Source organism: Theobroma cacao, chromosome 8 (assembly GCF_000208745.1).
Source record: "Theobroma cacao cultivar B97-61/B2 chromosome 8, Criollo_cocoa_genome_V2, whole genome shotgun sequence".
NCBI classification, from domain to species: Eukaryota; Viridiplantae; Streptophyta; class Magnoliopsida; order Malvales; family Malvaceae; genus Theobroma; species Theobroma cacao.
In genome coordinates, this window is record NC_030857.1 from 16646943 (window position 1) to 16660528 (window position 13586).

Here is a 13586-nt window from a genome sequence, read left to right on the forward strand (position 1 = left end):
CTTTACTCATAGCATTTTACTTTTTGGGCAAAAGAAGGCAGTATTAGTCAAAGGTAAGAATAGGAGAATAGAATTGGTTATAAGGCTACAACATCCATGAAGCTGACAATTAGTGAACTTAGACTGAAAATTTTATTATTCTACCAAATACCATAGCAGCTGGTGTCATTTGCAGTAACCTTTAAAGGATAAACAAAATGTTAATCTTCACATTCCTCCTAGAGTACATCACTTTGAATAAAACCCAATCATCACCCTAAACAACCATTGACATCTTCCATTTCAGTATCACAAAATGTTGCTAACTTCACAGAAGAGATTGAATTTTTTCAGTTAGAATCAGATGTTGGGTCTTTCACTCCAAAGGCATCAGCTATGGTGAAGTTCAGGTTGCTTCTCATGGTTCTGCTTCTTCCTATCCCATCACCCTTTCTCATCATTGCAGTGAACTCCCCGTAATCTATTCGCCCATCCTGAAATTTGACATAATCATAAGAGAAGTTTAGGCGTAAAAAATTACAATGATTTTTCACTTGTGATAGATTTTAGTACATTTTAACATAGCCATCAAAGCACTTTCAGGCCGATGTTAAATGTTCCATAAATAGCAACCTTTTACGCTGCACTATAACCAACAGTGCGTACATACACACACACATAAGAGATAGATTATATTGTTAAAAAACTTGAGCTTAAAATAACTCAGCCATAAGCTCTGTGATATCATAGCAGGTCACTCTGTATTCTTTGGACAAATGCAAAATCACTTAACCGAAAAGTAAAAACTTGGGAAGTTCTATAAAATTTGTGACCAGAACCATCGAGACGAAAATCTCCCTAACTGCAAAAACTGAGGTTAAAATATGCAATATAATTCTGCAGTGTATCAAGTTGCCACTATATAACAGTACTAAGGTTCAGCAAAATGCAAAAAATCACAATACTAGAAATGGAAAGCAAACAAGAGATGGAGAAGCAAAGGGGCTACAGCAACCACTAAAACTGTATTTGGTAGAGAAAAGGGGAGGAAGGAAAAATGGACGGAAAGGAAGGTAACTAATTTTCCTTCCACAATTTTGCTACCCTATCCTTCACACCTATAAGGCCATTAGATGTATTCTACTCAATAATTTCTCCAATAAACAAGACTCATACAAGTTCATCTCCATGATAACATTATATGCTGAAATGAAATGATAATGAAGATTTGATCTTTGATGATGATATGTGAAAACTATGACAATAGAACTTTTACAATTACAGATGTGAAAAAGTAACTTCAAAATATACTTACATTATCTTGGTCAATTTCTTTGATCATCTCATCCAGATGAACATCACCAAGACCAAACTCTTTGCAAGCATTTTGAAGTTCATCTATGGTGATGTAACCACTACCATCTTTGTCAAAAAAGGAGAAAGCAGCAACTAAATTCTCCTCTCTCTCCATCTTATTTATGTGCAGTGTAGCAGCAAGAAATTCACCATAGTCAATTGTTCCACTGTTGTCAATATCCGCCTGCCAAAATTTCCAAGGCAATATTTCTAACTGTCATCAGACTCAATCATGTTGTAACAGTAGAGAATATCATACTTACATTATAAGAAAAACATTAAAGTTACATTAATTTTTCAATAATAACTCAAGAAGGTATATTTACTGCTTCCATTAGAGACTTGATTTCCGATTCCATTAGTTCAGAGCCCACTTTCTTTAAACCATCTTTGAGTTCCTGAAATGTTATCGTCCCACTGTTGTCTGTATCAATCATTTTGAACAACTCTTTCAAGCCACCAATTTCTTCCTCAGAGAGTCTTTCCGCTATGACCTGCAAAAGAATTTCTTTTCAATTGTAAAAAGATGAACGTGAAACATACATAAATATTAGAACGCATAGAATTTGTCAGAGTGACCCAAACAACCATTTTTCACCAATCAGAAGACCGTACACATAATTTACAGAGTGAAAGAGCCAATATCACACAATTATGGCAGACTTTATGTTTGTTTCTATAAAAACAGAATGACCATTTTCCACCTGAGTTTATTCATTTCATAAACATTCAATCAGAAGCTTTTGATCATTTTTTATTCTGTAGGTGCCCAATACAGGCTTCACTCTAATTTCAGATATCCTTCACTATATGAATTCAGCATTAAAAATCCTTCAGCAAGGAGATGCGATTTTTTAAATTTGGAACAGAAGATAACTAGATAATAAGTTCATAATGAGATTTCCATGGAAAATCATCCTACAACTCTAGATCATTTGGAAGATATGAACCAGGAAAATTCATACACGCAAAGCCATCTTTTTAAGTTTGTTCATTGCGGAGAACTGCTTCAGGCGTGATAACACAGCAGAATCCAGAGGTTTGTCTGGGGCAACTCTATCATCCACAATCCATGGGTGACCTGATGCATAAATCAACACACGTTTTTGACTTACATACAAGAAAGATATGCATTGTCCTTCCCCTCCTATAGCAAAGAAATAATAATTTGGATGGTATAATGTTCAAATGACCTACATAGAACTTCATGGGCAGAAATTCTTTGCCTTGGGTCCCTCTCAAGCATCTTTCGTATCAGATCTTTTGCACTGTCAGAGATACTGGGCCACGGCTCAGATGCAAAATCAATTTTTCCATTTAAAATCTGTCTGAAGATTCCTGATTCAGTTTCTGTGAGTAGAGAGGAAACGTAAGTACACCTTAGGATACAAGAACATAAGAATGACACTAACCATTGCAGGGAGTAAAATTATTGAGATAGCTACCTGCCCAAAACGGTGGAACCCCACTCAACAAGATGTAAAGGATAACACCAGCGCTCCATATATCTACTTCTGGTCCATAATACTTGCATAAAACCTCAGGCGCAACATAATAGGGGCTCCCAACAACATCAGAAAAATATTGTCCTGGAAGGGAAAGAACAGAAGAAGCAACCCCCATTAAATACAAGAGAAAACACCACAGAAAAAGTAAGGGAAAGCATTAACACATGGGATAGGTTTGAAGTTGCCCATCCTTTGAAGAAACCTAAGGATTCTTCCAAGCACAATAAAGTTGAAAATAATTCTAAAAAGTAGGCAGAATTTATTGCTGAGGCACGACCAGATAATCTAGCTAAGCTGATCTTGACATCAGTATGGAGTTTTCCAAACAATTGGTGGTCACAGAACCATCCCAGTTAATGTTGGGGAAATTTATACATTATATTCAATTGAATTGGATATTTAGTACAGTAATTATGGACAAAAACAGAAACAAAAATAAAAAAGAAATCTTTTGCAAAAAAAAATGAAGGAATATGTATAACAGAACATTGCTCAAATCAAACAAAGCAGAACCAACATTCCACACAATTTTAAAGAATGAAACTAGAAAAATAGACACCAAATATGAAGTATCCTAAGGGGAAATGATCCTAATGATCAATATCTAAAGAACATTGACTGAATCAACATGTTGACAAATAATTATCCCAGGAACAAATCCAATTTAAAAAACAAAAATTCAAAAGAAAACCCCCAATCATGGAAACAACCCATATAAGATATCAATACCCTTCAACAAGGTATTGAAATTTAAATCATAGAATCAAGATAGTCCTCAATTTTTAACCAGAAAATCGAACTTTAAAAAAAAAAATCCGAAACCCCATTTATTGGTTATTGCAGAACTACATTAACCATTCCCAAAAAAAAATGCCATTTTATTAAAAACTAACAAATAAACAAAAGAAAACCCAAGAACCAACCTGGCTTATAGAAGATAGACAAGCCAAAATCCGTAGCCTTGAGAATGGCATCATCAGCAGGAGAATCAAACAAGAAATTCTCAGGCTTGAGATCTCTGTGCATAACCCCAAGAGAATGACAAGCCTCCACGACACCAACAATAGTTTTGATAAGCTTAACAGCCTCTCTTTCACTATAATGACCTTTAGCCACAATCCTATCAAAAAGTTCCCCACCTGCACAAAGCTCCATAACCAAGTGAACAAACACAGAATCTTCATAAGTTCCCTTGATCTGCACCACACTTGGGTGCTCTGACAAATGATGCATGATCTGAATCTCTCTCCAAACATCATCATAATCTTCACGGCATAAAAGTTTGCGCTTTGGGATTGATTTGCAAGCGTAAAGGGTGCCAGTAGCCTTGTGGGTACATTGATATGTGGTGCCAAATTGGCCCTGCCCAAGCTTCTTGCCTAACAAATAGTGGTCCCTTAGCCTTGGGGTTTGGTATGGCAAAACTGTACCTGCGGGCTTTGTTGTTGTTGATGACGATGATGATGAATTGGTCTTCTTATTCATTGCAGAAAATATCTCAGATGGGATCTCTGTCTCTTTCACTTTCTTTCTCCCCTCTTGTTTGCTGTTGTTTTCTTCTTCTTTCTTCTGTTTCTTGTTGTAAGCTTGTAATTGGATTGGTGACCTTCGTATGGTCCTTTACCGATGAAATGGAAGGCAGAGACAGCTCAAAACTTTATCTTTTTGGAAGTTTTCAGCTTTTTATATAGTTAGAAGTGTAGAATTGTTGACGGTGGAGATGGGATTATTATCTTAAACCTAGTATTCAATATGGTATAAATAATCAGGAGGAGTTTTCAATCTTGGACCATTGGAGAATGAGATCCCATTGTTGGATATAATATTAAACTCTGTTCATCATCTCATCCACATCAGCATTTTAGAGTCCATAGCATAGGGTCATAATTTTTGTTATTAATTGCTGGTATAATTTTAAAAAAAAATTAAATTATTAAAAAATTTAAATAAATTTTTATTTTTTTTATTATGTTCAATCAAATTTTATTTTTTTTATTTTAAATTCAAAATTTTACTTATCATTTTATATCCACATAACACCAATATAATATTAACGTAAAAAACAAAAAACATCATTTAATTATATTATCATGTTATATTATTATCAATTATGGTATGTTAATATGTCATATTATCATCAAATATGACATATTAATATGTTTTATTAACATCACATAATATATCATGATAAATAATATTTTAATTAAATTAATTATTAATAATAAAAATTTATTTAATTTAAATTAAAAACATATAAAAATAATATATATAAGAATATATGTGAATAATTGTGTGCATGCACCAAATTAAATCGTGAGGGTCACCCACCCCCGTCAGAGTCCTTGAAAGTAAATATTAAGGGCGCATGTCCTACACTTTGAGGGCGATAAGGGACAGAGCAAGTCCAGGTCACTAGTCTCATCTGCTCGGTCAATTTCAACTTTTAAAAAAAGTCGGTCTGCCATTGTTTTTCTCTTTATATTACTTTTCTTTGTTCATTTTTTTAAAATATTTCTAAATTATATCATTTTTTGACACCTAATAAATACTCTTTCATTATTTTCCAAAGATTTTTTTTATTTTTTTTGGTCATTTTTATAAAAAAATAAAATTTTGATATGAATTACATATTATAATTAAAGTTTTATTTCTTAATTTTATGAAAATAAAAAAGAAATAAAGAATAAGAGACAAAAGGAGCATATAATTCTTTTGTTTATATAAATAAATCGTTGTTAAAATTAACTTGCAAATGCTCTTAACAAAAAGACCTCAGCAACGTTGTTTGGTTCCATGGAATGAGCCATTCCATCCCATTCCGACCGCATCTATATTTCGGATAAGGGATTGGTTATTTTGATCAAAAAGTCTATTTCGAGTTTGATCGGAATAACCATTCTCCTCCTCTTATGTTTGGTCAGAGGGAATGCTATAACCATTCTTTCCTATTCCTTACCTCCTTTTAAAATTGTGTTTGATTCACGGAAGAAAACGGAATAGTCATTACCGATTATGTTGGAATAGGTTAGAACAATTATTGGAACAAAATGTTCTTAGTGTTTGTTTAGTTTTTTTTTAGCTTATTTATCTCTTAAAAGTAAAAATCGGGTCAAATATGATTTTTTGAAAAACTTTTAAAAAATAATATTTTTTTAAAAAATAATATTTTCTAAAATAAAATTTTTAAAAAAAGAGCTTAAAAAAAATTTCAAAGAGAAGTTTTTTCTTCTCTTCTTTTAAAAATACAAAAAAAATTTATTTTTGTCCAAAAAATATCTTTATTAGTTAAAAATAATTATAATATTACCCTATAAAAAAATACTTTCTATGATAATTTTAACAAAAATTATAATTTATAAAAAAAAACTTATAAAAAAATTTATCAAATAACTTTAAAATAATTTTAAAAATTATTATTTTTTATAAAAACTTCATAATAGCTTTTAAGTTAAAAAAAAATCAGACCAAACAAATTCTTAATCAACTTCTTTATATCTCTACTCATCTGCCTCTATCATTCTCTCTCTAAATTTATTCCACCGCCGGTGTCTCCACGGCCAAATTGGGCCGTGAGATTAAGGGTTTGGGTTTTATCAAAATACACCTAGTTTGATCTAGTTTCAGAGTGTTGAGTCTGCATGAGCCTTTGGGTTGAAATATCTTGGTTAGAGGTTCGACTTGGGCTTGTGTAGGGCTGAACTGGGTCCTCTAGGCTCCTTGGCCATCGTCTAACCACCACCTTCGGAATATTGAAGAATAGTACTAAAGAGAAGAGAGGAGATGAGAGGATTTCAGAAATGAGGAGGTATTTATAGCTTAAGAGGTTGCAATGAACCATCTGAGATTAAAGGTACTGAACAACTCAAATCCAAAGACAAATTCGCGATACTTATCTCGAAAATTGGCTGGCCAATTGACACAAAAGAATGTCGATTTGTGTCGATAGGCCCTTGGTGATTAATATATAGCGTAAGGATGCATTTGTGATTAATATATCTATATATATCAAAAAAATAAATAAAAATGAAACCAAGTAGACCAATGATAGATAGATTGAAATATAAAACCAATCTTAGTGCAGATTGAATTATCATTAAAGCACACACCAATAACACATAGTGCAGCGAACAGGTCATATTGCTTTATACAAGGAGACCATTGTTTGATAGATTTGTTGATTGCTAGGGTAAAAGAAAGTTTCTTGTGCCCTAGTGCAGCTGCCCTGGTGCAGAATGCAGCTGGAGAGTCCTGCTCGGGACAACCTGAAGAACGCCGGGTTGCTCTGCCACAAACAATTGTAAGGTAATCAACTTATGTGTGTATCATCCGAAATGTTCAAATCATTGAGAATTGTATGAAATGCTGTAATAAGACAAATGTAACAAGAACCTTTATGTTCACAAAAAGAAAAAGGTACGTGCAACAAAATAACTAGAAAAGACCTAGCCTTTCCATGATTTAATCTCACAACAAAACCATTTGACAACTAAAACCTAGAGATCATTCCAAAACACAATAACTCAATGTTCCTCACTTTTCTTTCCAGTTTATATTCATCTTCTACTGCCAATTATCAAGCATTCCCTTTGAACCTTAGACCCGAATATTGTTAGTATAATGCATAACTAGCACAGTGCTTTCTCATTTCTTCACACATACAACCATTCACACAATCTACATCTTTTAACAATGCAGCAGTCTTGCCTTAAGGCACAACAAGGATGGAAAGCCCCAAACCTAAATAATAAAACAAGCAAGTTATCCCATCACAATCTGCTCAAACCAGCCTTAAAACACCAAAGGCTAAGATCCTTAGAAAACAAAACATTTTGAATCATAATGAATTAGCAATTCACAAAAGATTGGTGATCCTGCAATTGCGAAGTATAGCCCGCAAAGAGAGAATAACTGAATGGTTAATTGTTAAAATAAGTGAGCAAGCAAAGACAAATGCTTTATAAGTTGCATTTCTACAATTTTGTAACAAATAAGAAATCGGGTCCCTCATCTCATCTTTAAAGAAACCAAAACAGCAGCAGCTCCTTAAAAGTTGTTTCTTTGGTTATACATTGAATTCCACACCAGTGCAAGGATGCTCTTTCAATATAAACTACAACTTCCTTCTGACAATTGTTGTCGATAAGATCATACTCATTTTGAGTTATGAACTACAGATAAAGAAACAAGTAACACCACTGGGGATGAAGCTTTAAAATCCCAAGCTAACCATTGGGATGTTCTTGGGAAAGTATTCTTCCCCTCAAGGGAAATTTGAACTCATAATTATGAATCAGATAAGGGTTTCTTCTAATAAACATGAGAAACTGAACTCCACCAACGTACACTTCTTCCGTAATTGAAACAAGAGGAAAACAAGAGCACTTACTCGAGATTTCCGCAACCTGCTCGGGAGTAAGCTTGGCGGAGAAACCGCTAGCAGCCGTCTTGTAACTGTAAATAAGCGCCTCCTTAGCGGCCTCCTCGCTGCCGAGGACGGAGGAGAGGGTTCGGATGTGATAGGCTTCAGGCTGCTCATCCTGAGGCTTCTCGGTGTAAACGATGTGGACGGCCGCCGCCGATGACGACGAAAGCGACGACGACTTGGATGAATCTACAGATTCAGCCATTTGGATCAAACAACTCAGATTGAAAATCAAACACAGAATCAGAAGCGATTTAATGTAAAAACAGGCAATGGGTGTCTGCATATTTGGGCAGTGCCTCCCCCTTTTTATACCCTTGTTTGTATCGAGGAAGAAGTTTTCTGGAATGGAAGAATTTTCCTTTCTGATTTTTTGTTCACTCAAATCTTAGCCATTAAGTTATTAAAATATTTTGTATTTATCTGATTACATGATTACGTGTTGCATTCGTGTATCGTTGCCCCCAAAGCCCTATTCTTGTCTTTTCCCTGTTATCCATTTTTTCTCCATCTTGCTCCCAAAATCCGACAAGTGGAACTTTATTCCGCATACATAAAAAATAATTGATTAAAATATTTTTTTATTAGTTTTAAAAATTATTATTATATTTTTAAATAAATTTTAAAGATGTTATGAAAAATAATTTAAAAAAATAAATAAAAATAACTAAAAGAACAATTAAAGAGAAGAAAGAAAGTGTTTACGGAGGAGAAAAGATATCTTATTGAAGCGTATATATCTTACAAATAAAGTGAATAGGTTTATTTATAGGCTAACAACCCCTTAAATCATAGTCCTAATCTAATTCTATCTAAGAGTTCAAATCATATTGCATTTCTTGTATCTTGCCTTTTAAACTGTTTTGATTTGGTCTGCACTTCTTGGGTCATAATATAATGAACACTTACATATTTATTCATAACACTCCCCATTGAATATTCATTGTATTAAGAATATGCCTCGTTAAAACCTTACTAGAAAAAAACTTCATAGGAAAAAATCCGAGTTAAGGAAAAATAGTACATAATTCTTTTTAAGAATACGCTTTTGAAATATTGCCTCATTAAAAACCTTATCAAGAAAAACCCAATGAGAAAAACATTGATGAAGGAAAATAGTACAGTGCGTATTTTACTCCTCCTGATAACTGCATTATAGAGATCTTTAAAATGATGCATTTCAACTTTTTAAATGTTGCAATAAAAAGGGCTTTAGTGAACAAATCTGCTAGATTGTCACTTAACTGAATTTGTTGAACACTAATTTCATCCTTTTCTTGAAGGTCATGAGTGAAGAAAAATTTTGGCAAAATATGTTTTGTTCGATCGTCTTTAATATATCCTTCCTTTAGTTGTTCTATGCAAGCAATATTATTCTCATATAACATTGCTGGAATTTTCTTCTTGGTTGACATGCCACACGTTTCTCAAATATGTTATATTACAGATCTTAACCAGACACATTCATAACTTGTTCATGAGTTGCTAAAAATTTTTGCATGGTTAGAAGAAGTAGCAATTATAGTTTGCTTTATAAAACATCATGAAATATTCGTACTTCCATATGTGAATAAGTAACATGTATAGGATCGAGCTTTATGTGGATCTGATAAATATCCTGCATCTGCATAATTAATTAAATTTTATTTTGATGCATTTGAATAATATAAGCCTATATCCATTGTTCCTCGGAGATATCGAAGTATATGTTTAATTTCATTCCAATGTCTTCGAGTTGGAGAAGAACTATGTTTTGCTAGTAAATTCACCGCAATTGATATATCAAGTCATGTATTGCTAGCAAGATACATTAGTACTCCAATTGTAATAAGACACGGTACTTCAGGATCAAGAAATTCTTCATTATCCTCACGAGGTCAAAAAAGTCTTTTTTCACATCTTATAACCTTACAACCATTGGTGAACTCAATGGATATGCTTTCTCCATATGAAATCGTTTTAGCACTTTTGCTGTAAAATTAGATTAATGGACAAATATTCCATTTGTCAAGTGTTTAATCTAAAGACTCAAACAAAACTTTGTTTTTCAAGATCTTTCATCTCAAATTCTCTCTTTAAGTAATCCAAGGCTTTTAATAACTCTTCAAGAGTTCCAATAATGTTCAAGCCATCAATATAAACAACAATTATAATAAATTCATATCTAAACCCCTTTTATAAAATACATGGGCATATAGGATTATTACTATAGCTTTTTTCAACAAATTATCACTAAGGGGATTATACCACATGTGTCTGGATTGCTTTAATCCATATAAAGATTTATTTAATTTAATCAAGTAAATTTATCGAGGGTTCAAATTTTGTGCTTCAAGCAACTTAAATCTTTTAAGGATTTTCATATAGATATTGATATCAAATGAGCCATATGAATAGGCTGTAGCTACACTCATTAGACGTATTTTCATTTTCTCATTTTTTGCCAAACTAGTTAATATAGAATTGTAATTGTGTCCACCGCAAAGAATATCTCTTTTCATATTTAATACCAGCTCTTTGGGTAAAACATTGTACGATAAGTCGTGCTTTATATCTCATAATCTCATTTTTCTCATTTCGTATTCGCACAAATATCCATTTATATCTCATTAGTTTTACATCATTTGATGTACAGACTACAAGTTCAAAAACTTCATGTTTTGCAATTAAATTCAATTCCACTTTGATTACGTCTTTCCACATTGGCCAATCATTTATATGTCTACATTCTTCAATAAATATAAGTTCAAGATCCTCTTTTTTCTTTCATAATAGTGAGCTCTATATTATATACAAAATATCGTCGACGTTTATTTACCGGTTCCATCTTTTCCCATCACGACATAATTGATTGAGATATCTTCATTTTCAATGATTTCAAGTACCTGAATTTCTTCTGAAATTTTTTATCAATTATATCAAGGGCCTCTTCTAGAGTTTCTACTTCCTCTTTCTGACCATCTTAAATATTTGCTCATCTTCTTTTTCGAGGATTTATCTTTGGAACCGATTGATTTTCACACTTCTGACGTGCCTTGTCCTACATGGACATCAATGCTAATAGGAACATTTGCAGCTGGTATATAAGATTTAGTTATTCCCTTTAGATCAGTAAATACGTTTGGTAACTGATTTACTATATTTTGTAAAATAATTATCTTTTGAACTTCAAGTTCATATTGCTTTGTACAAGGATCAAAACTAAATAATGATAATTCACTTTAAGAAATTTCCTCTTTCAGCTACTTATTTTTTTCCCCTAATGTTACAAAAATTGTTTCATCAAAATAACAATTGACAAACTTTGTCATGAATAAATCTCTTATCGATAATTCTAAATATTTAATTACAAATGGAGATTTGCATCCAACATATATTTCTAACCTCCTTTGAGGACCCATCTTTGTGCATTGTGGTGGAGCAATTGAAATATATACCGCATATTCAAAAACTTCTTAAATGGAAAATATTTGGTTCCTGATCATAAACCAATTATATAGGGAGAATTTATAATAACTCATTTGGCCTGATGCATATAAATGCTGCTGCAGACAAAACGGCATGCCCCCTCCCCCAAACAGAAGTTAGGAGTTTGAATTTCATAATTAATGTCCTTGCAATCAGTTGGAAGTGTTTAATAAATAATTCTGCTAGACCATTTTGTGTATAAGCATAAGCAATAAGCTGTTCAATAATTATTTCAACTAATATGCAATATTAAAGGTTTGAGATATAAATCCACCAGCATTTTCAAGACAAATAATATTGATTATATAAGTAGGAAAATGTGCTTGCAAACGAATAGTTGCAAATGTCAAATTGCAAGCTGATAATAAACACACATGTGACCATCTAGTCGATGCATCGATTAAAATTGTAAAATATCTAAATAGTTCACATGGTGGATATATGAATCAACATATAATCTTGAATATTGTTAAAAAAAAGTAGGGAATTCAATCCGAACTTTAGTTGGTGGTAGCTTTATAATTTATTTACCTTCAAAGCAAGCAACACATAAAATTCATTAGATTGAAAAATCTTCTGATTTTTTAATAAATGATAAATTTTCAATCATTTTTTTTGCATCATTATTGATCCGAGATGGTCCAACCGGTCATGCCAAATATTAAAATCATTAGTAAACTTCAGGTTTACTATGGATTTCAATTATTCTAATATTTGTATAGTTTAATTCTGAGAACAAAACGAGTAAATTTTTTCAACACATACTTTCTACTTGAGATAATTGCAATATATAGGTATTAAGTGTCTTTTTCATTCGTTGTCTCCATATGATATCTATTCAAATAAATATCTTTAAAACTTAATAAACTTCTTTGAGACTTAATAGAAAATAATACAACCTCTATTACTTTATTCCTTAAGGTAGTAAAATATTAGCTCTTCTGGAGCCTTCAATTAATCTTGTACTACCAGATATTGAATTGACATTGATTTTTATTTTGTTGTCAAGTAGGAAAAATATTTCTTGTCTTTAAATATAGTGTGTGTTATAGCAATGTTTGCTAGACATATATTTACATTAATGATCTTAGATCCAACATGATCAATATCTATATTTTCTTCAATAAAATAAAATATATACAATAAGAAACTTACAAATTAACATAAAAAAATATTAAATATAGAATTAAAACACATAATAAGAACATATCATAATGAAAACATATTAAAACATCTTCATAATATAGTTATACTAAATATACCAATTACTATTAAGTTCATTCTCAGATATGTCTATTACCAATCAAATGATCAATTCCTTTTTCAGGACAAGAAAATCAATAATAGATATTTTTATTGCCAATCATGTAATCAATTCCTCTTTTAGGGTTGACAAATATCTTGATGTGCTATATCAACTTGACCATGATTCAAATTATCACAAGATATTTTAATTTTCAATGATACTTGATAAAATTTAAGACGTACAACATGTATGTGATCAATGATCTTTTATGCCACATCAATAACAATACGTTTTCTATATTCCTTTTATTCTTTTCATTATTTATCCACTTCTGGTGGGTTACAAGTATTCATCCACTTTTTGATTGGTTATCCACTTCTAGTGGGTTAGTAGTTTAAGGTATCCATCTACTTTTTGTGCGTTGAAAGTATTCATCTATTTGTGGTAGGTTACAAGTATACATCCACTTTTGGTGGGTGATCCACATATGATGGGTTATCCACTTCTGGTGGATTATACATTTTTTAGTAGGTTACAGCATTCATCCACTTTTGGTGGCAAAATTATCCTTAGATTCTGATAATAAAATTATTATTCACTTCTAGTG

At 32.1% G+C, this 13586-nt stretch overlaps 2 protein-coding genes across 2 annotated transcripts; both read right to left on the bottom strand.

Moving 5' to 3' along the window:
* Positions 98 to 4593, bottom strand: LOC18592952 (calcium-dependent protein kinase 11). The gene is made up of 7 exons (XM_007019928.2): positions 3767 to 4593; positions 2781 to 2924; positions 2533 to 2685; positions 2301 to 2416; positions 1662 to 1829; positions 1295 to 1519; positions 98 to 473 (listed from the first exon to the last, which is right to left on the bottom strand). Exons 1-7 carry the CDS (start codon positions 4326 to 4328, stop codon positions 330 to 332), a joined length of 1512 nt encoding a protein of 503 aa, XP_007019990.2. The 5' UTR covers positions 4329 to 4593; the 3' UTR covers positions 98 to 329.
* LOC18592953 (subtilisin-like protease SBT3.17) lies at positions 6878 to 8678 on the bottom strand. The gene is made up of 2 exons (XM_018125571.1): positions 8230 to 8678; positions 6878 to 7125 (listed from the first exon to the last, which is right to left on the bottom strand). Exons 1-2 carry the CDS (start codon positions 8549 to 8551, stop codon positions 7052 to 7054), a joined length of 396 nt encoding a protein of 131 aa, XP_017981060.1. The 5' UTR covers positions 8552 to 8678; the 3' UTR covers positions 6878 to 7051.